The following is a 24,136-nucleotide window of genomic DNA, read 5'->3' as shown; positions in this document are numbered from 1 at the left end:
TCCCAGTGCACCAGCCCTGAGCACTTGTCTCATGCATCCAACCCGGGCTGGTGATCTGTTTCACCCTTGATAGTATATTTGTTTCAATGCTATTCTCTCAGAACATCCCACCCTTGCCTTCTCCCACAGAGTCCAAAAGTCTGTTCTGTACATCTGTGTCTCTTTTTCTGTTTTGCATATAAGGTTATTGTTACCATCTTTCTAAATTCCATATATATGTGTTAGTATACTGTATTGGTCTTTATCTTTCCAGCTTACTTCACTCTGTATAATGGGCTCCAGTTTCATCCATCTCATTAGAACTGATTCAAATGAATTCTTTTTAATGGCTGAGTAATATTCCATAGTGTATATGTACCATAGCTACATATTTTTATTCGAAAAAAAAAATGAAAATATTCTGTGGTTTGTGTCTCAATATGCTTTTTCTACCTAGCATTTATCTTGGAAAGAACCTTCCACACTGTTGACTCTCTGGTTATGTGCCAGTATATGGAGTCAATCAGTTTTCTATTGTGAGATATTTAGCTTCTTTCTCACCTTTTGCTATTATAAACAGTGTTTTGGTGACTAAATCTTTGTGTACATTGTTAAATATTTATGGCTTCTACATATTAACTTCAATAAGAATGACCTAATATAATAGCATATACTTTTAAAGCACTCATGGTAGTTGATGTTGTGAAGTTTACATTATTTGTACCTGGTCTGGCTATATAGCGCATCCTTTTTATAAAGGTAGAAAAGAAGAAGAAAAAGCAAGGAAGAGGTGAAACAACTCATAAGAATAGCATTTCTTAACATGGCCTGCTGATTCCAGTCTTAAATCTCCCAAGCAGAGAGAAGTGGGGAAGAAGAGCAGAGAGCACTGGGGAAAGAGGGTCTTTATCAAATAATAAATGTCTTGTACATGCAGCAATTTGCTCTTTTAAAAGTGATCTCATTTGGGGAATTCCCTAGTGGTCCAGTGGTTAGGACTCTGCATTTCCACTGCTGAGGGCCCAGGTTTGATCCCTGGTTGAAGAACTAGGATCTCTCAAGCCACCCAGTGTGGCCAGAAAAAAACAAAAGTGATCTTGTATCAAATCAACATATTGTACACCTTAAATTTACCTAGTGTTGTAAGTCAAGTGTATCTCAGTAAACCTGAAAAAAATAAAAATATATAGATACATAAAAGTGATCTCACATCTTTTCTCTCTTGGAGACCAAGCCATGGGAGGTGGGCGGGCAGGTCTCACCTCCACACTGTAGATGAGAAAATGGAGCTTGTACCCAGGCTCGCCGTTCTGAGCCTTTGGACTCTTAGTCAAGGTCACAGTGGTGTTTTGACTGGGCCCTGGCAGGTGCAGAGACTCAGTTGAATGAGTATTCATTGATATTACCATATAATCTCTTCTCGCTAACCTGTTATATTATTATACATTGCAAATTTTATGGACATCAATGCTTGTACTTTGCCAGAGTGGGGAGGTGACTTCAAAGATGACAGTGTACTTGGCTTTGTATCAAGTCAGCTCGAACACTTCTGCTTCTGCAGTTCTTGTGCCTGATTTTCATGGGTTTTTATACCTTGTGCTGGGTCCATGTGTTCTCCATTTGTCCTCCCAACAGTGCCACACCATCACGTGGCTCCATATTTGGTGAAAGAGGGAAAGGAAGTGACAAGAGGCCGTGAGCTCAGTACCCAGGTCAAAGCCACTGCAAGAGGTGTGCCTGTCCCAGAGCTCATGCTGTCACCCACCATGCTTACCTCCCAGCTCCTGTTTTTTTTTTTCCTTTTAACAGCTTTATTGAGATAGAGTTCACCTGCCAAAGTATTCAGTCATTGAAAGTGGACAATTCTGTAGCTTTGGCTATGTTACATTGTTAGCTTCCTTTTACAGATCTTGTTTCTTAGGTGCTATGAGCTAAGAGACCAGGTAGCAAAGTGTGCTGGGCTTGTGTGTAAAATTAGAGAAGGTTGATTCTGAGAAAAAGCTCAAAGAGCTCTCCCAAGAGGCAGGTGTCCAAACTTCCTTATGGAGACCCTGACAGCTCTATGGCTGTCCTGAGGTTCTGTTTGCTTCCTTTGGGTTTTCTGTGTTAGATTCTAGAATCGAGACTATTGGGAAAATGACTTGCAGGCATGAGTTGAGATTATAGAGATAGGACCAGGGCTGGTTTCCTTTACCTCTCACCTTTTACTGAAGCTGTTTCTGGGTAATGACAAATCCGGTGCAAGCTGCAAGACTAAAATAAAATGTCTGAAGCTTTCTATTTCAAGTAGTGTAACTATTTTTAGGTTAGCATTTAACATTTTTAGATGTGGTACAAATTGAGAAAAAACTAGTCAAGCAATTAGTTGTTCTCATTGGCTCTGAACCATCCTAACGGTTAAACATGTGTTTCTGGGCACACAGGGAAATCAGAGGTGAACAAACATCCTATTTTGGCAAAATCAGTTTCACTTCATCATGATTGTTAGGGCTCTCTTTTTTTATGGTTTTAATTGAGATTTAGTTGTTTTCCCGATAGCTTAAAATTTCTGAACCAACCCTAGGTGCTGTCGTGGATCCATCCCGAAAACAAGACTGTCATTGTGCGTTGCAGTCAGCCTCTTGTCGGTATGGGTGGTAAACGAAATAAAGAGGATGAGAGATATCTCGACGTCATCAGGGAGACAAACAGACAAGTTAACAAACTCACGATCTATGATGCAAGACCCAATGTCAATGCAGTGGCCAACAAGGTGAGTGTATTTCATGACATGGTTCTACCTTATATACAGAGTGCAGTGTTTCACATGAATGTTGTTGTCATGACCTGTCAACATGTGGATTTAAATTCATTAAACTTTGCTTAAATCAGGAAATGAGTTCACTAAGGTAAAAAGTAGTTTTAATCCTAAAACATATCTGAAAATTTGATTTCCTTAAAATCAAATGAAGGGGGCTTCCCTGGTGGTCCAGTGGTTGAGATTTCGCCTTCCAACTCAGAGGGTTGGATTTGATCCCTAGTCGGGGAACTGGGATCTCATATGCCTCATGGCCAAAAACCAAAGCATAAAATAGAAATAATACTGTAATGAATTTTAAAAAGACCTTAAAAATGGTACACATAAAGAAAAATCCTTAAAAAAATCAAATGAAAGTCAACTTTTGATAAACTAGGCAAACCTAGAGCTGTAATGAACTTGGGTTTTGGCCAAGATCTCAGGCATGTGTTAGAATCTCTTGGAGCCCTTTAGGCTATTGACCGTCATCCTCAATGTCAACACTATGTCATTCTCAGTGTATACACGAGGGAGGCATCTGTGGGGATTGTGAGAAGCTGTAATTGTTAAAATCCTAAATTTGTAGCTTTACTGAAGCAGTCTTGTCTCTATACTCAGAAATGTGTGTTCTCATTCATATGAGATAGTCCAAGAAATGAGTAGCTCCATGTATATAAATTTTACAGTTATTTGTGCATGCGTGCCAAGTCACTTCAGTCGTGTCCACCTCTTTGTGACCTTATGGACTCTAGCCTGCCAGGCTCCTCTGTCCATGGGATTCTCCAGGCAAGAATACTGGAGTGGGTTGCTGTGCCTTCCTCCAGGGGATCTTCCCAACCCAGGGATCGAACCCAGTCTCTTTATGTCTTCTGCATTGGCAGGTGGATTCTTTACCACTAGTGCCACCTGGGAAGCCCTGGTGTCAGTGTTTTCAGAGCAGTCTTTCTCTGGGGTTTCCTTGGCCTTCTTGAGCAGAGCAGTCATAATCCAGAGCAGAGAGTATCACAGTGAAGTGATAAGGCAGTGTTGCCTGCAGCTGTCCCTCAGCAGCTGCTGCGAAGGCCGTTTGCCCCTGCACGACATGGCCCCAGACTCAGAAATACCTTTGACATTTAGTTTCAACTTTGGGGTTTTTTTTCTCCTTTTCTCATTGCCAGTTGTCACTTGTACATGTTCACAGTGGGCCTGCCCCATCCCAACTTTCAGATTGATTGCTGCTGGTCAGATGTAGGCTTACATTTCATCATCTTGGATATTTTGCTTATCCCGAAGTCATTTACCTGGCATCTTGGATTATTGAAAGCACAAGGCAAGAGCCTGAAAGCAAAACAAGTCCTGAAGCAGCTCACCTAGATGTGGTAGTTTCCTAAACAGACCCTGTAATGTCTCTCTACATGGGCGTGTGTGTGGAGCTCCATTCACAATTATTTGCTCACAGATCATACACCTGACACCTTTACTCCTGGGGAGCCCCCTGCCCCTCGTGTATTCTTGGACCAGCTATTTGTTACTGCAGTTGATTTGGGTTTAGATAATGAAAATGATTTTGAAATTATCCAAAAAGCAATCATGAAGTGAAATCAATCAATAGATTAGGAATTAATTAGAAGAAAATGTTTAGTAAATTCAGCCCACATATTAATATCTTGTTGTATTATCCTTACCTTTATATTTCTGCTATCCTTCATGTATAATTCAGAGTTGAATAAATGCATAAAATGAAGTATTTCCATGTATACATTTAGCCTGAAACAGATATGATATAATATTAAAATGAGGTATTTAGAAAGGATATTTTAAGGTATATAGAATGCATAAAATGAATACCTTTATCATATTAACTCTAAAGCTCATTTTTGTAGCAGTAGAATTATTGAATGCCTTTTTAAGACTCAGAAATTTGCCTGTGTATCTAGTCTGTTTAGGAATGAAAGGAAGGAAAATATTATGGGGGGGTAAAAAAAAACCTAGGCTTGAAAAACCTGTGCATCATTCTTTAAAAACCACATTCAGGGTCCCCTCCTCCCTCAGCTGTGTCTTCCTAGCCATCTGTATCCATGGCAACAGTCTGTATTATGTTGTGCTAGGTAACTTGGGTTGTTCTTTTTTGTTGAAGAGAACTGAAAAGAAAACTTCAAAACTAATCCGAGTTGGAGATTTTGAACTTCTGGGAACTCAATCTGTGCTTGACTAATAGATTTTTACCCTTCTGACTGCTCTTTGAACCTAATTGTCCTGCCCTTATGGCTATTTAGAAATTTACAACCCCAGATGTAACAAGCATTTTAAATTAAACAAACAAAACCCAGAGGCAGACAAGATCCAGCACCCTGTGATGAATTAAAGTGGCGCTGTATTAATGTCTGTTTTGGCAGAAACTTTGGCAATGAATTACTACTTTTCTGTGTATCATCTTCAGTTATTTAAAAAAGAAACTCCAGAATTTGGAATGTCTTTGGAAAATCAGTAACTGTTCACAAACCACATGTCACGTGTCCATGGGAGGGTGATGTGTGTCGTGTGAGAGGCTTGCAGAGCTAGTTCACAGTGGAACAGGCACACTTCTGTTGTGACCTCTGATTGCAGCTGCAAGGTGTTATTCCCTGAAATGTGACCCATGTGCGTGTATATTCGTTAGCTGATAGCTATTTAAAAACAATAAAGTGAATGTTTGTTGTCTACTACTGATGCTATTTGTAGCAAGCTTTAAAACCACATTACTGTTTAAATAAAAAACAATTTCTCACCTGGAGTCTGAAGATCAAGGCCTCTGGCTTGTCTGGAGACATAGGTCTCCAGGTTTGAAGTTCAAGTGGTAGCCTACTTCTACTGCAGGAAACCTTCTCTGTGACTAACCCTGGGAAAAAGCCGTAGGATGTATTGGCCCTTCTGTCCCGAACTACAAATTGTTGTAAATAAAAAGAGAAGAGGTTTTCTGTGGCAGTGGCAGGCGTGTGGTTTGTCTGTCCTCGGCTTTGATTGTTTACTTACCTTTACTTGTGAGTTTACATATTCATATGTTTTTATGATGTTAATTAGCATCCTTCCATTTCTGCTTGCTTTCTTCACAGGTTCCTGAATGATTTAACCTTTTCTTAAAAGGCCAGAGGCCATGTGTTCATGGCATTTTCAAACATTAAGCAGAAATCAGCCCAGTTCCTAAACAAAATTGTAGCATTTCTTTTTGTCTTCATGGAAAACAGGCATCTTCACGACCCTGTGAAGGGGAAGTGACGCCCACCCTGGCAGGTTGATGCTGGCAGGCACTATGGCAGGTGGCAGCCATCTCATCTCTTGAAATCTTTTGTCCTTTGAGGGCCAACACGTGCAGCACTGTCCCTGGTGTTTTTGCATAGCACACGGACAGTCACGGGGCACTAGAAAAGGTTCAGGCTTTGAAATCAGATGACTTAAATTATATTGCTTACCTCTGACTTTGGGTGTAGTTAAATAGCATCTGTTATCATTTGCAAAATGGAGATAGTAATAGCTGTCTTGTAGCATTGTTGTAAGAATTAGATACAATGATGTAAAGCAAGAATCACCGTATCCAGGATGTCAGAGAGGTTCATTAAATGGTGGCTGATGTTAGCTGTTATAGAGCCCAGCTCCTTTTAATCTTAGGAGACCTCAATAGTATTATCTCCTGTTCTTCACGAGACAACATTGAGGCTCAGAGAGGTTAAGTGCTTTGCCACAGGTTGCACAGCAAAGAGGGGCTGAAGCTGAGCTATCAACCTGGGTCTGTCTCCAAAGCCTGTCTTTTTCCTCTAGCTCATCGTGTCCCATGTGAGCCTGCCCTTGTAGGACTGTTAAAATCGGATAGAAGATGAGAACCATTCAGAACCAGCTCTTGCCTTTCCAGATCCAGAAGAGCTAGTAATTAGAGAACATTTTGAAAATGATTTTTTCTTGCAAATACAGATTCCCAGGAAATTGCCAGCTCCCCATCATTTTTTTTCCAGCTCAGAGTGTGACTAATAAATATTGTTGAGGCCTAGTCAGATAGGAAGTCAAGTCACATCAATTATTAAATCAAAGTTGCAAGGTTTTAGGTTAAGATTTGGAGGACTAATAACCTTTGAAATATTTGTGTAAGTAATGGAAGAAATAGAAAACCCAGCTTACTGTTTTGTGTGTGTCTTGTTCCTTAGGCAACAGGAGGAGGATATGAAAGTGATGATGTGTATCATAACGCCGAACTTTTCTTCTTAGACATTCATAACATTCATGTTATGCGGGAATCTTTGAAAAAAGTCAAAGACATTGTTTATCCTAATGTGGAAGAATCTCATTGGTTGTCCAGTTTGGAATCTACTCATTGGCTGGAACATATCAAGGCAAGTATATGTTTTGAAAAAAGATGTATATATATAAAAAGGAAATAATTGTTCAGTGAAACAGGAAATTGTTTTAATTCCTTAAATTAAAAAAAAAATTGAACAGTGAGAGAAACAATATTTGTTGTATAGGACCGACAGTTTGTGTTTCTTTACAATTTACAATTTGCTTACCTGAACTAAAGATATTCTTGAGAGTTTGTGGAGATATCACTTTCCAACTCAGGTTTATGTAACCATTACTACATATGACCTTCAAGAACCTGGAGCAATTGTTTTTATTGAAACTAATCTCAATGGACTTAAAGAATGAGTTTCGTGTTTTTATTATAGTCAATCCTTTGTCTTGATAGAGGCATCAAAAAGCTCCATTCTTTTAAAAGTACTTGAAACTATGTGAGGAAACTAACAACTTTAGGAACTGCAATTTATTTCTGTAAACAAACAAGGGACTTCCCTCGTGGTCCAGTGGTTAGGGGGTCTGTGCTTCCAATGCAGAGGGTGCAGGTTTGATCCCTGGTTGGGGAGCTTATGTATGCATTTATATTCTCCCAAAGTTTATATGTTGATACCCTGACCCCCAGTATCTTAGGGTGTGACCTTATTTGGAAAGAGGGTCATTGTAGATGTGATTGGTTACAACAGGTTCGTACTGGGGTAGCGTGGACCCTTAATTCGATAAGGCTGGTGTCCTTATGAAAAGGGGAGATTCAGACACAGAGACATGCTCAGAAAGATACCATCTGAAGATTGGAATTACGCTGCCAGAAGGCAGAAACTACCAGAAACTTCAAGACAGGCCTGGAATAGGTCCTTCCCTTGAGCCTTCAGAAGGAGCATGACCCTGCCCATACCTTGATCTCGGACTTCTAACCTCCAGACTTAAGAGATGATATATTTCTGTCATTTAAGCCCCCAGTCTGTGTGACACTATTATGATAGCCCTAGTGAACTCGTATAATCACATATGTGAAAGAAGGTTTGACATGTAGTTTGGCTTTGTGTCTGTTTGTCTTGTTTTTTAATACCTACTTACCTCAGCTTCCCTGTTGGTAAAGAATATGTCTGTAGTGTGGAAGATGTGGGTTCCATCCCAGGGTCAGGAATATCCCCTGGAGAAGGGAATGGCAACCCATTCCAGTATTCTTGCCTGGAGAATTCCATGGACAGAGGAGCCTGGCGGGCTATAGGCCATGGGGTCGCAAAGAGTTGGACATGACTGAGTGACTGACACTTTTCGCTTTCACTTTGTCTTTGAAAGTAGTTTCTGCAGAGGAAAAACAACAAACCTTGTAGTTCCTGGCCTTCCGTTTTCAGAACCTTTTCCGTTCTAGATGTTAAGAGTATTTTAAAGCAGGACTTCTTACTAGGGTTAAAGGCTTTAAGTTCAAATTTAAGCAGTCCCTTCCAGCTGGCCATTTACTCGCATGAATTTCTTTGCCAGCTTGTTTTGACGGGAGCCATCCAGGTCGCAGACAGGGTTTCTTCGGGGAAGAGCTCAGTGGTGGTGCACTGCAGTGATGGTTGGGACAGGACGGCCCAGCTGACGTCCCTGGCCATGCTGATGTTGGACAGCTTCTACCGGAGCATCGAGGGCTTCGAAATATTGGTCCAAAAAGAATGGATCAGTTTTGGACATAAATTTGCATCTGTAAGTAAACAAAACTGATTTTTAAATTATCTGGTCATTACCACCTAGGATTAAAAAAAAAAACTAGTTTGTGAAACCACTGATTTCCTTTTAAAAAGAAAATCTGAGTAGTAGTATAAAAAAACACTCTGCAGGTTTGAAAATGCGTGGCACCTTGGGTTTAGCCAGTCTTTTCAGGAGACATGTTCATCCATCTGTGTCATACACAGTTTCACTTGAAAGTGATATGGAAAGTTTCAGTTGTAATTGTACAAAAGAAGGAAGATGCTCTTTTCTCGACTAATACTATAACTACTAGAGCCAAATATTTGTAGATATGCTAGACTTTGTTGAGACTTTTGCCATTTTCTGATAGATATTTTGAAGACCAAGAGAACCTATTAAAATGTCTGTTTGCCAGTCTGGTTTCCAGACATCCTTTGAATAAGCATTTTGAACAAGTTCCACGGATGGTTCTGCTGAAGTGAACCCATAGACCGTTTTAGAAACACTGCTGTTTAGCCTTGTAGCCTGCATCTAAATTTCATAAGTACTGTGAACAGCATTGTCAAGTAGAAAGAATCATTGTTAATGGTGAAGTTTTTGACTTGTTTTCGAGAAAGAACTTTTTTACAAATAATTTTTTAATTATAATAATCACACCCTTTTGGATATGGTTTCAAGATATGAAACTTTCAGATTGGTCCCTTAGCAACTGGTAATAGTCTGCGGGGTGATCTGCTCTAGTCTACCTGCAGCTGCACAAAATTCTGATCGGATAAAATAGTTGTAATGCTCACGTAGGATCATGATGCTTTCTCAGTTTGTATTGATATTTTATAGAAGTTTATAAGCTTAATTTCCATTGTTTTGAAACCTTACATTATTTTCTTTATTGCCATGGGGAAAAGTACTATTCCCTCTCTGAGAAACTTGGTGTTTGGAAGGCAGATTGCTGAGTTGTAACTGTCACATTTTGTGGGTTATACCTTTCTCAGTTTTAAAACAAATTATCAATTCCTTTCAGAGAATAGGTCATGGTGATAAAAACCATGCCGACGCTGACAGATCTCCTATTTTTCTCCAGTTTATTGATTGTGTATGGCAGATGTCAAAGCAGGTAAGAGATATATTGGATGAAAATACATTTGATTTAATCTTTAAATATCTTGATACTATATCTGGGATTTGCGTCATACTAACACGGGGTAGAGTTAGAGATACAACAAGTTTGGCCATGTGCAAATAATTCTGGACACCTGGTGATGGGTACATGGGGTTCACTTTTTTAATCCTCACTACTATTTATATTGACTGGAATTTTTCATAATAAAGTTTTAAAAATTTAATATTTAACTATACTCTCTCTGCTAATGGAGGAGCAATGCAATTGACACCGCCAGTCATCTTTTCCAATTTATCCTACGCTGGTGTTTGTGTATGGGCACGTCTGCTCCCTTAGACGGCTGTAAATAATTAAATCACCTCAAATTTCCTGTATGCTCAATAGAACCCAGAAAATGGGCTTGTTTTCCCATTTTGACTCTTTATTCCTTTACTTGATGCTCATTTATGCTCTCCAGCCCTGGGCAAAGCACCAACAGATGAGCCGTAGGGCGCTGCAGACCTCAGTCTCAGCTGTCCCCCCGGAACAATTATGCACCTCTTCTTAGCTCCATGAGATCAGCCTCAGGTTTTCATGTGTTCCTTTCCTGTTTGTTTCTGTCTAGTTCCCTACAGCTTTTGAATTCAATGAACGGTTTTTGATTACAATTTTGGATCATCTATATAGCTGCCGCTTTGGTACATTCTTATACAACTGTGAATCTGCTCGAGAAAAACAGGTGAGTGAAAAATGCTCATCTTTTTAGTTGAAGGGTCACCAAAATGTGTCTAGTCTGCCATGATATACAAAGAATTTGATAGCTTGGCTTGTGATGAATGTAGAGTGTCTCATTTTGTACCCCACGCTTGGGCGTTTTCACTTCAGCCAGAGGTTATTGAGTTTGTGGTGTGGCCTTCATGAGTAAGACGTTGACTTTTCCCTTAGAGAATAAGAATGATTTTTTTGTTGAGGTATAGATGATTTACAATACTATGTAAGTTTCAGTATATAACACAGTGATTCAATATTTTTATAGATTATACTCCATTTAAAGTTCAATTCAGTTCAGTCACTCAGTCATATCTGACTCTTTGCGACCCCATGGACTGCAGCACGCCAGGCTTCCCTGTCCATCACCAATTCCCAGAGCTTACTCAAACTCATGTCCATTGAGTCAGTGATGCCATCCAACCATCTCATCCTCTGTTGTCCCCTTCTCCTCCCGCCTTCAGTCTTTCCCAGCATCAGGGTCTTTTCAAATGAGTCAGTTCTTTGCATCAGGTGGCCAAAGTATTGGAGTTTCAGCTTCAGCACATTAAAGTTATTATGAAATAATGGTTATGTTTCCCAATGCTGTATATCCTTGTAGCTTATTTAGTCTATACCTAATAGTTTGTACCTGTTACTCCCCTACACCTATACTGCCCCTCCCACCTTCCCTCTCCCCACTAGTAATCACTAGTATGTTCTCTATATTGGTGAGTCTGTTTCTGTTTTACTATATTTCTTCACTTGTTTTATAGACTCTTCATATAAGTGAAAGCATACAGTATTTCTCTTTCTCTGACTTATTTCACTGAACATAATCATCCCCTCCAGGTTCAGCCATGTTGCTGCAATTGGCAACACTTAATTCTTTATGGCTAAGTAGTAGTTCATTGTATATACATGGCACATCTTATTTGCCCACTCACCCGTTGATAGACAGTTACGTTGCTTACATATCTTGGCTATTGGAATAAGCATGGCTATTAAAGGCATGCAAGGTCACCCTCCCAAAACACCATAAAAATGTCAGTAAGGGAAAATTTTTAAAAGGCATTAACCCACAAGAACAGGGGGAAATAGGAAAGGAGACACAACAACAAACTTGGAACCTGGAAAGATAGTAGATAAGTGGAAAATAACTTCACTTGAGAATCTCATACCAGCAGTAGGGAGGGCAAGAACCAGTCCACTTTGCATCGCAGGAACCCCAGATGATTCAGCGCTTCTGGGACAAAGGGGGAGGGATAAGATACCCTGAAGATGTGTTTAGAATACGCAGGCAGCTTTCCTGGGTCACCACCACCCATCTCTGGAGTTGAGGACAGAGGTTTCTTCTCGAGAAAGAGTGAGAGTAGGTCTCCAGGCTGGAGACCTGAGTGTCATCAGGGGTTGAGTAAATGGAACAGCTGGCCTGCAAGGGCCTCGACCCATGTCCCATGCTGACTCCTCACATCCTGGCAGCAGGTCCTTATCTTTCAGGTAGGAGCCTTCTCTGTTGGCAAGGAAGGAGAGAAAAGGGAACCCTTGGATGTTGCTGGTGGGGGTGTAAAATATCATGGGAGCCAGCATTTCTACTCCCGAGTATGTACCCAAGAGGGAGGAAAACAGGGGTAAGGCAAAAACTTAGTGCAGAGCAGCCCTACTCATAATGGCTAAAAGGCCTCAACAATCCCATCATCCATCAGCTGATGAACAGACAAACTAAATGTGGTCTGTCCATTCAATGGAATATTATCCAGCCATCAGAAGGAATGGAGTTCTCACCCACATCACAAATCGATGACCCTTGAAAACATGCTTACTGAAAGGAGTCAGACATAAAAAGGCACATATGATATGATTACATTTATCTGAAATGTCTAGAAAACCAAGTCCATAGAAACAGAAAGCAGACTAGTGGTTGACAGGGGGCTGAGGGAGGGGAGAATGGGGAGTTCCTTCTTAGTGTATACGGGCCTTCCTTTGGGGATGATGAAAATGTCTTAGCACTTGACAGAGGTGGTGGTTGCACACCACGGAGAAAGTACTAAAAGCATTTTAGTACTAAAAGTCTACCATTGTAGACTAAAATGATGAATTTTACGGTATGTGAACTACACTGAACTTCATCAAGCAGAAAGAATCATCTCTGGAGAAACTGACTAGCCCAAGAAGGACCTCAGCATTTGCTGAGTCATAGCAATCTAAACCCTAAGCATGGATCTCATCAAAGCTATGCTATATATTGGGGGTTCCCAGGCAGGGCGGAGGGTGTGAGCACAGCAGCGTGGGGTGGGAACCATTCTCCCTGTGACAGTGTCAAGAGTTAATGCCTGTAAATGTGTAGTCAAAAAGTAGCAAGAGGATGGTGTTTCTCCAAGATGTGGAGGTAAGTACCAAATAACCAGATACATTTAAAAAGTCAAACACAGTTTTTGTGTGGGGGAGAAAGGTGAGAGACTGCTTCTTCCATAACAAACCTTGTCTAGTTGTTTGACTTTAAGTCAACTGTGTGCATGTGTAAAAATAAAAACAAGCATGCAAAAAAAATAAAACAAGCATGCAAATAAAGACAAGGCAGTGTAGATTGTGGTGGAGGAGGCAATAGAAACTCACTCCAGTACTCTTGCCTGGAAAATCCCATGGACAGAGGAGCCTGGTAGGCTGCAGTCCATGGGGTCGCTAAGAGTCGGACATGACTGAGCAACTTCACTTTCACTTTTCACTTTCATGCATTGGAGAAGGAAATGGCAACCCACTCCGGTGTTCTTGCCTGGAGAATCCCAGGAATGGGGGAGCCTGGTGGGCTGCTGTTTATGGGGTCGCACAGAGTCGGACACAACTGAAGTGACTTAGCAGCAGCAGTGTAGATTGTGGCATCCAAAAGGGTCAAAAGAAGTTTTAGGTGGATCCCAAGAAGGCAAAATTATGCTGCTGTTATTACTATTCACAAAATCTGTATGTTCAAGAGATTTCTTCAGTCACTAATTTCAAGCTGTTCTTTCCAGCTGCCACTTTCATCTTATTAGTCCTTTCTTCTTGATTTTTTTAAATTTACATATATTTTAATTGAAGGATAATTGCTTTACAGAATTTTGTTGTTTTCTGTCAAACATCAACATGAATCAGCCATAGGTGTACATATGTCTCCTCCCTCTTGAACCTCTTATCACCAGAAAGAGTTTCCAGTTCTGCCTTCAATAATTTTGATACTTGCCCTTTTATTTCCCAAGTTTTGATTTTCCTCTATTTATGATCAGAACTGGTAAAAAAAAAAAAAAACCTGTAATTGAAAATCAGTGAGGATATGAACATCTGTATGAAATGATGAGCACCAGACGGAAAAAGTGAAGCTTCACTGAAGTCGGGTATCCAGGTGTTTCAAATATTTGGATATTGGCATGATACATTAAACCTCTGGATGTTTCGTTAACCTAACTATCTAGATGCAAACTGTCAAGTAGACCCAGGTTAAGATTTTGTAGTTTGAACAAACACAAAAATGGAAAAAGTCAGTGAGATCTTGTGATAATTTTTGCTTGCTGCTGAATTCAAAAGAGCATGGTGCCCATCTGTCATGAATGTTTTTCCAGCTAGGAATAGTTTTCTTAGGTCAGTGAATTGCATTTAATGTTACAGCATCCTGCCCCTCTCTCTTCCGGCAAAAACAGAGGCTCTCAAGCCATTATGTATGCAAATATCAGGAAGTGGTGCTCAGCACTCCGGGCACAGGAGGCTTTTTGAGCTATTATGGGGATAATGTACATGTGTGATTCAAGTTGACACTCAGCTGTATCGCCGCAGCCTGAAAAATGGTTTGTGTACTGGGGTGTATTTTTACTTAGGCTTTCCACTTTCTCTTTCCTCTAGAAAGTTACAGAAAGAACCGTTTCTTTATGGTCACTGATCAACAGTAATAAAGACAAATTCAAAAATCCCTTCTACACTAAGGAAATCAATCGAGTGTTATATCCAGTTGCCAGTATGCGTCACTTGGAACTTTGGGTGAATTACTATATTAGATGGAACCCCAGAATCAAGCAACAAGTAAGTGAAGTAGCATTGTGAATACAGTGATGTCAAATGAGTACTAGCTCGGGTCTTTGATAATGTTATGTAGTAGTTATTTTAAAATATTATGAAAGGAAAAATAGCAGAGTAAAAAAATGACACTTGCTTTCAATCCCAACTTCAGTTAAAAACTGTTTTTAATGCCTAAACCATTTATTTTGATTGCTGTTGAACTAATATTTTCCTGCCAACATGAGTAATGCAGTTTTTTAAAACTAAAATCTAAGCTAATTTTTTTATTGGAGTATAGTTGCTTTACAATGTTGTGTTAGTTTCTACTGTACAGCAAAGTGAATCAGCTATGCGTATACATGTGCTGTGCTTAGATGCTCAGTCATGTGTGACTCTTTGCAACCCCATGGACTGCAGTCCACCAGGCTCCTCTGCCCATGGGGATTCTCTAGGCAAGAATACTGGAGTGGGTTGCCATGCCCTCCTCCAGGGGATCTTCCTTACCCAGGGATCAAACCCAGGTCTCCCACATTGCAGGCAGATTCTTTACTGTCTGAGCCACCAGGGAAGCCCAAGAATACTGGAGTGGGTAGCCTATCCCTTCTCCAGGGGATCTTCCTGACTCAGGAATTGAACTGGGGTCTCCTGCATTGCAGGAGCTACCTGCATTACTACCTGAGCTACCAGGAAGCCCATATGGATACGTATATCTCCTATTTTTTGATTTCCTTCCCATTCAGGTCACCACAGAGCATTGAGTAGAGTTCCCTGTGCTCTACGGTCAGTTCTCATTAGTTATCTATTTTGTACATAGTAGTATATACACGTCAGTCCTGATCTCACAATCCATTACAGCCCTCTCCCCCACCTTGGTATCCATAAGTTTGTTCTCTACATCTGTGTCTCTATTTCTGCTTTGTGGATAAGTTCATCTATGCCATGAGATGTAAACGGATTTAAATCTCTGGAAAATTTCTGAGTGTTTAAAGTCAAGGATTTCCTTTAATGACTAAAAGTTGTTACACCTCATAAGAAGGTTCTTTCCAGCAACTAGACTGAGATAATCCTTCAAGGAAAAGAAACATTTTCTATTATCTATTCACATCTATGTACTTGTCAACTAATATCAGAGTGCTTTTTACCGAAAGTCTTTACTTCTAAAATAAAAATAATTGATCTGTCAAAGGATAGTACAGTCAATTGGCCATTTATCAGTCAAACATGGAAACGGTGATTTTTGAAGCAAAAGACTCCACATTTTATTAAAGGCACAGTCAGGCTTTCTCCCACTCCTACTGCATCCAAGATCAGAAGGAAAGTCCAGCCTATTTGTGAGGGCTCAGCAGTACATCCATTGAGCGATTTGTTCTAAGCACTGTAAATATTAAGTATTTGCAATCACTGTTTCTAAAGATTTGCACACTTCCTGCAGTTAGGATGGTTGAATACCTGTTCTCCCAGGCCAGTCTTACATAAGTGTCAGCTTTAATCCCACTACACGTAGTCAGGCAATAGAAGGGTCCGGTGCTCAGTCTGACTCTGGATTGTTTATCCCACTCAGGCAGCTGGCTACACGCTAGTGTGTGTACCCTCTTGCCACCAGGGAGATGCACGTTTAAGCTGGCCCTCTTGTTTCAAGGTCTCTGCTTGCTTGCCTGAAAGCCTTTTGCAGTTTCATGATGGTTGAAGTGTATGATCTTTTGGAAAGTGACAGATTCCAGGGCTTGAGAACATTCACTTGTTTAGTTTAGAATTTGAGAAGTACACAGAGGGACTGTATTTAGCTGTAGTTCGAGCATTTGGAACATCAAATAAAGAGGAAATAGGAATTTTCCCAAGATTCTAAGCACTGTTGCACGGGACATGTTTCTTTACTGGTTAAAAAAATACTATATAGATGAGCCCTGTTTCTCCTATAAATTTTACCTTTTCTGTATTTATCATGGCTTAAAAAAGATAAACTGTTGGTGATTAGAAAATGTTGATAGTTTCTGTACAGATTCTGTAGTCTCTTCTCCTCATCCATCTGTACTTGGAGAAGCTCTTGAAATTCCATGCACTTAGAGCAATTCACTTATCACATACAAAGGTAATGAGAATTGTGTGACAAGTCAGGTTTTCAGTGACATCACTGGAAGAACTTACTATGACGTGTCTCTCCCCCTTATTCTCCTAGAACTGAGCCAAATGGAACTGAGCCAGGTAGGAGTGAAAATTTCTTTGATTGAGGTTTTTATTTTGAGACAGCGATTGGTCTGTATTATGATCTGTGAGATTTACTCCAAGAAAATAACTCACCTTTCCTATATAGATTTTCTGAATGTCAAGAGTCCTTTATACATCTTTGTGTCGTTTGGCATCTTGCATTTCATCTGCCAAATACCATGCATCAGGCACTGGGGGGACCCAGAGATTAACAAGAGCTGGTTTCTGTCCACAAGGAGCTCCCAGACTGCAGGGGCACCCAGGAACAGAAGTTGATGATCAAGCTCGAGGAGAAGTGTGAACTAAGTGCATCAAATTTCCCAGAAGATCTTATGCAGAACATTATTTCATACAGAAATAGATTACAATCCAATCACACAGGACTTTTCAAAATCTATAATGTAAACCTAAAAGAATATACTTAACCACTGAAATTGTTCTTCAGTTGTGTGGCCTGGTTGATATACAGGTAGTTGTTGAATGCCAGGGGCATTCACAGCACTATGGTAAACTATCAGTGTTGAAAGATGTAGAAACATATCCAGCCTCTCCCCACAGTGAACTATTCCCCGAGAAGAAGGCAGGGCTAGGCTAATGTGCTTTTTTACAAGCGGAATCCACTGGCCCTTGCTACAACTTCAAAATTGAGAGTTGATGGCAAGACCAATTCTTATATTTGACAAGCTGTGAAGAAGCAAACTTGGTACTTTTATTTAATATGAGAAAGTTGTTCAGGCCAAAAGCCAATGGAGAATTTAGTCCCCTAAACCTCAGTGAGACCTTCAGCTGCTGGTGTGTTGCATATTGTCTTTGGGGACATCTGCACTCCACGTGGCTCTGAACCAGGGTTGCCCCAGGTAGATCCTGTTTTACTTAGGATGACAACAAGGACAGATCTTCACAGGCTTATCTGGGTGGGGTTTAAGTCATTTCTGATAGAAAAGTTAGAAAGGAATATGAATATGAAAATAAGTTGAAGCCTAAAATACCTGGGTAGCCACTGACTGCCTGTGCCTGGCATGCTCCTTACTTCATACTTCTTTCCCCTAGGGACACATCGAGGTGTGGGATTTACAGTCACTTGACTATGAATTTCATTTCTTGATGTTCTGTCCTGTGATATGCAGTCACAAATGGACTCTTTCCTTCTATTATATCCCTAAATTGGTTCTCTTTGTCTCTAGGCTAATGACTGCTAGACATCTTTTGTACCCATTACCAGACTGAATGATCTTTTTATTTCTAATAGTTTTCTAACTCTATAGCCTTGTCCATCGTTGGCAAAAATGATTGTTTTACCTCTCATTTCTTTTTTCTTGTCTTGCTGGTACAATAACAAATAGATTCTAGTAGTCATATGGAAAAGAGAAGTTTTAAAAATATCCAAGAGCATTTTGGAGGAGAGTGTTGAGGAAACCCTTGCCCTGAGACATTAGGACTTATCTGAAGCAGAACAGAACCCAGAAACAGAGATCAGAGATGCGGAGGCTGGGGAGGGGGAAGAATGGACCATCGATGGTAAATGTGTAGTGGTCCATGGTCCTGGCACAGTAAACGGAGTCAGTGCACATGGAGTCCTCTTCCCTAAACCTGCTACTCCCACTGGCTTCTGCATCTCAGTGCTTGGCAGCTCCATCCTACATGCCCTGACCAGAAACCTGAATGGCATCCTTTTCCCCCACTTTAAAAACCAGCCTTATTGAGGTATAATGATACATAATAATCTGCACATGTCCAAAGTGTGTAGTGCAGTAGGTGTTCATATGTGTCTGTACACGTAAGACTCTGACCACATTAGAAATCGTGCACACACCCATTGCCAGCAAACACTCCCGTCCCTGTAGGTGAGCTTCCATTTAGCACACAGTCATCCTCGCCTTCTCTGCTCTCTCGTCACTTGTCCCAGGCTGTCAGGAGAGCTTGCAGGGCTCCCAGCCTCCTCACTGACGCCTCTTTCTCGCACACCCTGCTTTGGCCACGCTGGGCTCCTTGCTCAGCCTCGAGACCCTCAGCTGTCTGCCCGGCCACCTCCCTCCCCTCCCCGCAGCCCTCCCCTAAGAGTCACCTTCTCAAGGTGACTCACCCCCACCACCCTGTTGAGAGTGTCACTCACCCCCAGTGTGTCCCTGTCTCTCCCACCATGCTCTACTTTTCTGTAGTCCTTTTCAGCTTCCACGTCCTGTGGACCTCCCAGGGTCATCGTTGTCTTTGCTGTTTGTCTGTCTCCCCCTGCTGGAAGAGAAACACCACAGAAGTGGGAGTTTGGGCCTCCTTTAGGTGGCACTAGTGGTCAAGAACCCACCTGCCAATGCAGGAGACAGGAGACCTGGGTTCCATCCCTGGGTCTGGAAGATCTCCTGGAGGAGGGCATGGCAACCCACTCCAGTATTCTTGCCTGGAGAATCCCATGGACAGAGGAGCCTGATGAGCTACAGTCCATGGGGTCACAAAGAGTTAGACACGGCTGAGCACGCGCATTCACTGCTGAATCCTGAGCCCCTGGAGCAGTGTCCAGCTCTCAGGGGAGCATATACAGAGATAAACAGGCAAAGGGTATCAAGGGGCAGTGCACAGCACTTACTGGGCGTCAGTCGCTCTACACGCATTCCTGTTCACATGCCAGTATGCGTGAAAACCTCACATTCTACAGAGCCATACAGTAAAAAGAACAGGGGCTCACAGGAAGGGTGGGGCTAGGAGGGAGGCGGAGACTTCTCCAAACCCTGCCCCTTTGTAAGCAGAACGCTGAGGAGAGCACCAGTCAGGCCTTGGCAGGCTGTAGCATGTTGAATGGGGGCCCCCAAAACACACATCCCCTTGGAACCTGTGAATGTGACCTTACTTGGAAAAGGGGTCCTTACAGATGTGCTTGAGTTCAGAATATCAAGATGAGATCCTCCTATATTTAGTTAGGCCCTAAATCTGAGGACAGGTGTCCTCATAAGAGAAAAGAGAGGAAGATTTGAAAGCCAGACACATACACGAGATGAGGCTGTGTAAAAACAGAATGATTGCAGTGCTGCGGCCACAAGCCAAGGAAGCCTGGAGCTGCCAGAAGCTGGTAGAGGCAATGAAGTCTCCTCCCCTAGAGTCTGGCAGCCATAGGAAATGAATACAGTCTTAGCTCCTGTCATCTTCTCTGATGCAAGTCCCAAAGAACATTACAAGTCAGATCTAGGGTGTAGCCTTCTTCATCAGTGTAGCATCTTCATGGCTTCCTCATTGGTACTTGCAGCTTCAGCATGCAGCTTGAAGTGAAAGTGAAAGTCACTCAGTTGTGTCCAACTCTTTGTGACCCCATGGACTATACAGTCCATGGAATTCTCCAGGCCAGAATACTGGAGTGGGTAGCCTTTCCCTTCTCCAGGGGATCTTCCCAACCCAGGGATCGAACCCAGGTCTCCCACATTGCAGGTGGATTCTTTTACCAGCTGAGCCACCAGGGAAGCCCAAGAATACTGGAGTGGGTAGCCTATCCCTTCTCCAGGGGATCTTCCCGACCCAGGAATCAAACTGGGGTCTCCTGCATTGCAGGTGGATTCTTTACCAACTGAGCTATAATGCAGTGGAAAGCAGGACAGTTCTAGAAGCCACTAGCCATAAAGGAAGGCACTTCAGTACACTTTTGGCAAACTGGAGATTCACACTAGGCTGCCTGTTGGGGCCAGTGTTCTCTGTCATACATTAATACGGACAGTAGAATGTTAAAAGTTGTGTTAAGGCACAGTGATACAAACTAAACCTACCATGAGGTACCAAGTTATACTCATCAAATTGGCAAAGACTGTTTCTCTCACATTGCCAAGCACTGGTGACTGGGAACCACCAGGCACCACTAGTGAGATGGTAAGATCATCTCCCCACCTCAGAACAGTCAGACTGCATGTGGTCAAGTGGAACTGATCATACTGTCCTCTTCAGCAGTTCCTTCCCCACACACCAGAACAATTCTTCAGGTAGCATTCATATACTTGCCTGAGTAGACACGTCCAAAGATGGCCCAGCATCACCTGTAATACTGGTTACCATCCCCCTGTGGGGGATAGATAGAGTAGCCGTGGTTTATGTATTCCATGGAACTCAACTGAGATCCAGTTCAGAAACATAGTGGCAGATCAAAATGTGGATTGAGAACTAGAGAAAACCACCATTGAGGTCCAGTTTTACCAAGTAGAGAAGAATGGTGTATTTTGTTTCTGGATATTCACTTAGAGAAAAAGGGCCAAAAGTCTGCACAGGAAGGAAGCCTGCACCCCAGCCTGAGAAGGTTTGTTGCCTCTCAGAGCGCAGCGGGGACAGGTGACACAGCAGCCTGGACCTATGCCTGGATAGATGCATTTTAAAAAGATGGTGACACATGTGTGTGGAACTGTGTGTTTGAGTTATTTCTTGGTGGCAGATAGCTGGATATCTTTTTATTATCATGAATCTTTGTACTTTTCTGTATTTGCAAATTGTGCATTGTTGTAGGAAATGATTTTCTATTAACGCCCAGTGACAGGGTTTGTTCAGAAAGCAGCAGCCGCAGCAGATGGGGGCACAGGTGTGTCTTGGCAGAAAGCACTCACATCTTTCCTTCTGTCCAGCAGCCAAACCCAGTGGAGCAGCGTTACATGGAACTCTTGGCCCTACGTGATGAGTACATCAAGCGCCTTGACGAATTGCAGCTTGCCAACTCTGCCAAGCTTTCCGATCCCTCGGCCTCACCTTCTAGCCCTTCACAAATGATGCCCCATGTGCAGACTCACTTCTAACAAAGAAAAAAGTGGACTTTTCATTCGGGGCCTCTGTACAAAGTAGGTTAAACTATTTGCCTCCATTTAGAACTTGAACTAACATAATCTTAAACTCTTGAATATGTGCCTTCTAGAATACATATTGCAAGAAAACTACAGTGTCTACATGGCAATCGGAAGAAAGGAGCCCAGATGGGGTTTTGGAAAATCCTGATACCTTCCAAAAGTGGTTTTTGAAAGATAATATTTAAATCATATTTACCTCTTCAATCTCTTCAGAAATATTACGTGTACAATATGTACTTTGTGGGCCTCATTGGAACAACGGCATTTTTAACTAAAGGGGGAAAATGTATGTTTATGAAATGGATTTTCCTCAGACTGCTTATAATAGTTGCTTTGGGTGATCTAAAATGAACCTAAATGTGAAAGATGTGTGTTCCTGCCAAAACCAAACTGAGCTCAGCTTCCGAGGCATGATCCAAAAACAAGGTGTTTAAATAATTGCCAAATTTCACACCATATATGTGTGATGACTTGAGAAATAGCTGTGTAGATGAGTTTTCCATTATTTTGAAATTTTGGAATATGAAGTATTTTCCCCTAATTTCCAAGAGAAGCATATTTTTATATTAAAAAATGATAGGGCCCAGTTAAATATGATTTGATTATTTTTAACATTGTTACTTCTGTTTCCTAAGTTCTTTCATGAGCTTGCCTAGAATTCTGACCTGTTTTCAGGTGGTGGAAAGCCCTTCTCTAGCACTGTTTGAAGATGTTGGATGCATTATGCTGCTTACGTGAATGTTTTCGCAAATGTTGCTCTAGTCAAACTAGCTTATCTGCCAAAGTGTCGGGTTGACCATCTTGGATGTGTGAGCTGTCGCTAGAGCAGCAGCCTCTGAAATAAAAGCCGCAGATGTACATTTGTTGAGCGTATTCTTGAAAGTATGGTGTTTATGAATTTCAATTTCAGTGGTGTTTGATACCCTTTCCCACCCAGGAGTGCATAAAAACTGGTTCTACAAATTTTTACTTGAAGTACCCAGCGGTTTGCTTTTTCAGGTTGTTTTCTTTTTTTGTAGTATTAAATGCAATTTCAAATGCAGTTCTATTTGATATCTGAACTAATTCATTTAGTCAGTATATTTGTAAAAGTTAAAGCTAGAGTTAAAAAGCAATTAATGTGTTTTACAATGATTTGTAAAGGTCTATTTATAGCTAATATGGTTTTGTTTTCAATGAATTAAGAGAGATTAAATATATCTTTGTAAATTATTTTATGTCATAGCTTAATGGTTTACCAAATAAGACATCTCAAATGCAGTAGTATAAATGTATAAATTTTGTATGTATAAGAAATTTTATTAGACAGTCTCTTGCTTTTTGTAAACGCTGTAAATATTTCATAAATTAACAAAGTGTCACTCCATAAAAAGAAAAAAAAGCTAATACTAATAGCTGAAAGGATTTTGTGAAATTTCATGACAACTGTTTCATGGCAATAATGACTAAAGACCTGCTGTAATAAATATATTAACTAAACATCGCACTCTATTCCCAGAGCTGTAACTTTGTAGTGTATGTGTCTTAAATGTGCATGTTGCCCATCTTATTTGCTTTTCCTGGATCTACTTCACATGCTCTTTATCTTACTAGCAACCTTGTATAGGGCTCTCCCCAAATCCCAACAATATTGGAAATTTAAGTACATTGACAATGCAGATTTTAAGCCACAACTGCCTTTATTTTGGGCTTCCCTGGTAGCTCAGACAGTAAAGAATCTGCCTGCAATGCAGGAGACCTGGGTTGGGAAGATCCCCTGGAGGAGAGCATGGCAACCCACTCCAGTATTCTTGCCTGGAGAATCCCATGGACAGAGGAGCCTGACAGGCTATAGTCCACGGGGTCACAAAGAGTTGGACACAACTGAGCGACTAAACACAGCACAGCACAATGACCTGTGTTTTTTTTTAATTTATTTTATTGAAGTATAGTTGATTTACAATGTTGTATTAATTTCTGCTGTATAGCAAAGTGATTCAGTTATACATATATATTTTTTTTCATATTCTTTTCCATTATGGTTTATCATAGGATATTGAATATAGTTTCCTGTGCTATACAGGACCTTGTTGTTTATCCCTTCTAAATATAGCAGTTTGCATCTGCAAATCCCAAACTCCCACTCCCATCTCTCCCCCACTCCCCTGCCCCTTGGACACCACAAGTCTGCTCTCTATGTCAGTCAGATCACAGCTGTCTTTATTAATGTAAGGATAGCTTTCACAAAAGTGCTGGGTTGCAGAGACATGAGACTTTAGACTCTGGATGGAGAATGTAGCAGTTGATATTAAGGGAGATTGAGAAACTGAAATAAGTCATACTCAAAGTCTCTTTAGGTAAAAAAATATGAAAATTCTTCAGATGCTGCCAACTGGGAGTTGTTTATCTATGCATGTGCTAAGAATACCAAATAGTTATAATAGTCCACTTACCATTTAAAAAATCTGAATAGGACTCTTAAAAGAGTAAGTATCTCATTTAAAACTATGAGAAGGTTTACTCATAGAACTCTGCAGGTTCTTCTTCAGG

General features: G+C 41.1%; 1 protein-coding gene across 5 annotated transcripts in view; it reads left to right on the top strand.

Annotated features, from left to right (window-relative positions):
- MTM1 (myotubularin 1) overlaps positions 1 to 23,093 on the top strand; it is a 90,918-nt gene extending 67,825 nt beyond the window's left edge. For 4 of the 5 annotated variants that reach the window (XM_070462779.1, XM_070462777.1, XM_070462780.1 and 1 more), the window contains 7 exons: positions 2,543 to 2,731; positions 6,910 to 7,095; positions 8,540 to 8,746; positions 9,753 to 9,845; positions 10,456 to 10,569; positions 14,448 to 14,624; positions 21,392 to 23,093. In XM_070462779.1, the coding sequence (XP_070318880.1) occupies positions 2,543 to 2,731; positions 6,910 to 7,095; positions 8,540 to 8,746; positions 9,753 to 9,845; positions 10,456 to 10,569; positions 14,448 to 14,624; positions 21,392 to 21,559 (1,134 nt within the window). In that variant the 3' untranslated portion in view covers positions 21,560 to 23,093. The remainder of the gene's footprint in view (positions 1 to 2,542; positions 2,732 to 6,909; positions 7,096 to 8,539; positions 8,747 to 9,752; positions 9,846 to 10,455; positions 10,570 to 14,447; positions 14,625 to 21,391) is intronic. The other variant, XM_020903133.2, reaches the window with a different exon arrangement.
- Positions 23,094 to 24,136: the final 1,043 nt, after the last annotated feature.

This window comes from Odocoileus virginianus, unplaced genomic scaffold (assembly GCF_023699985.2).
Source record: "Odocoileus virginianus isolate 20LAN1187 ecotype Illinois unplaced genomic scaffold, Ovbor_1.2 Unplaced_Scaffold_13, whole genome shotgun sequence".
NCBI lineage: Eukaryota > Metazoa > Chordata > Mammalia > Artiodactyla > Cervidae > Odocoileus > Odocoileus virginianus.
This window is presented reverse-complemented; position numbering and strand designations above follow the sequence as displayed.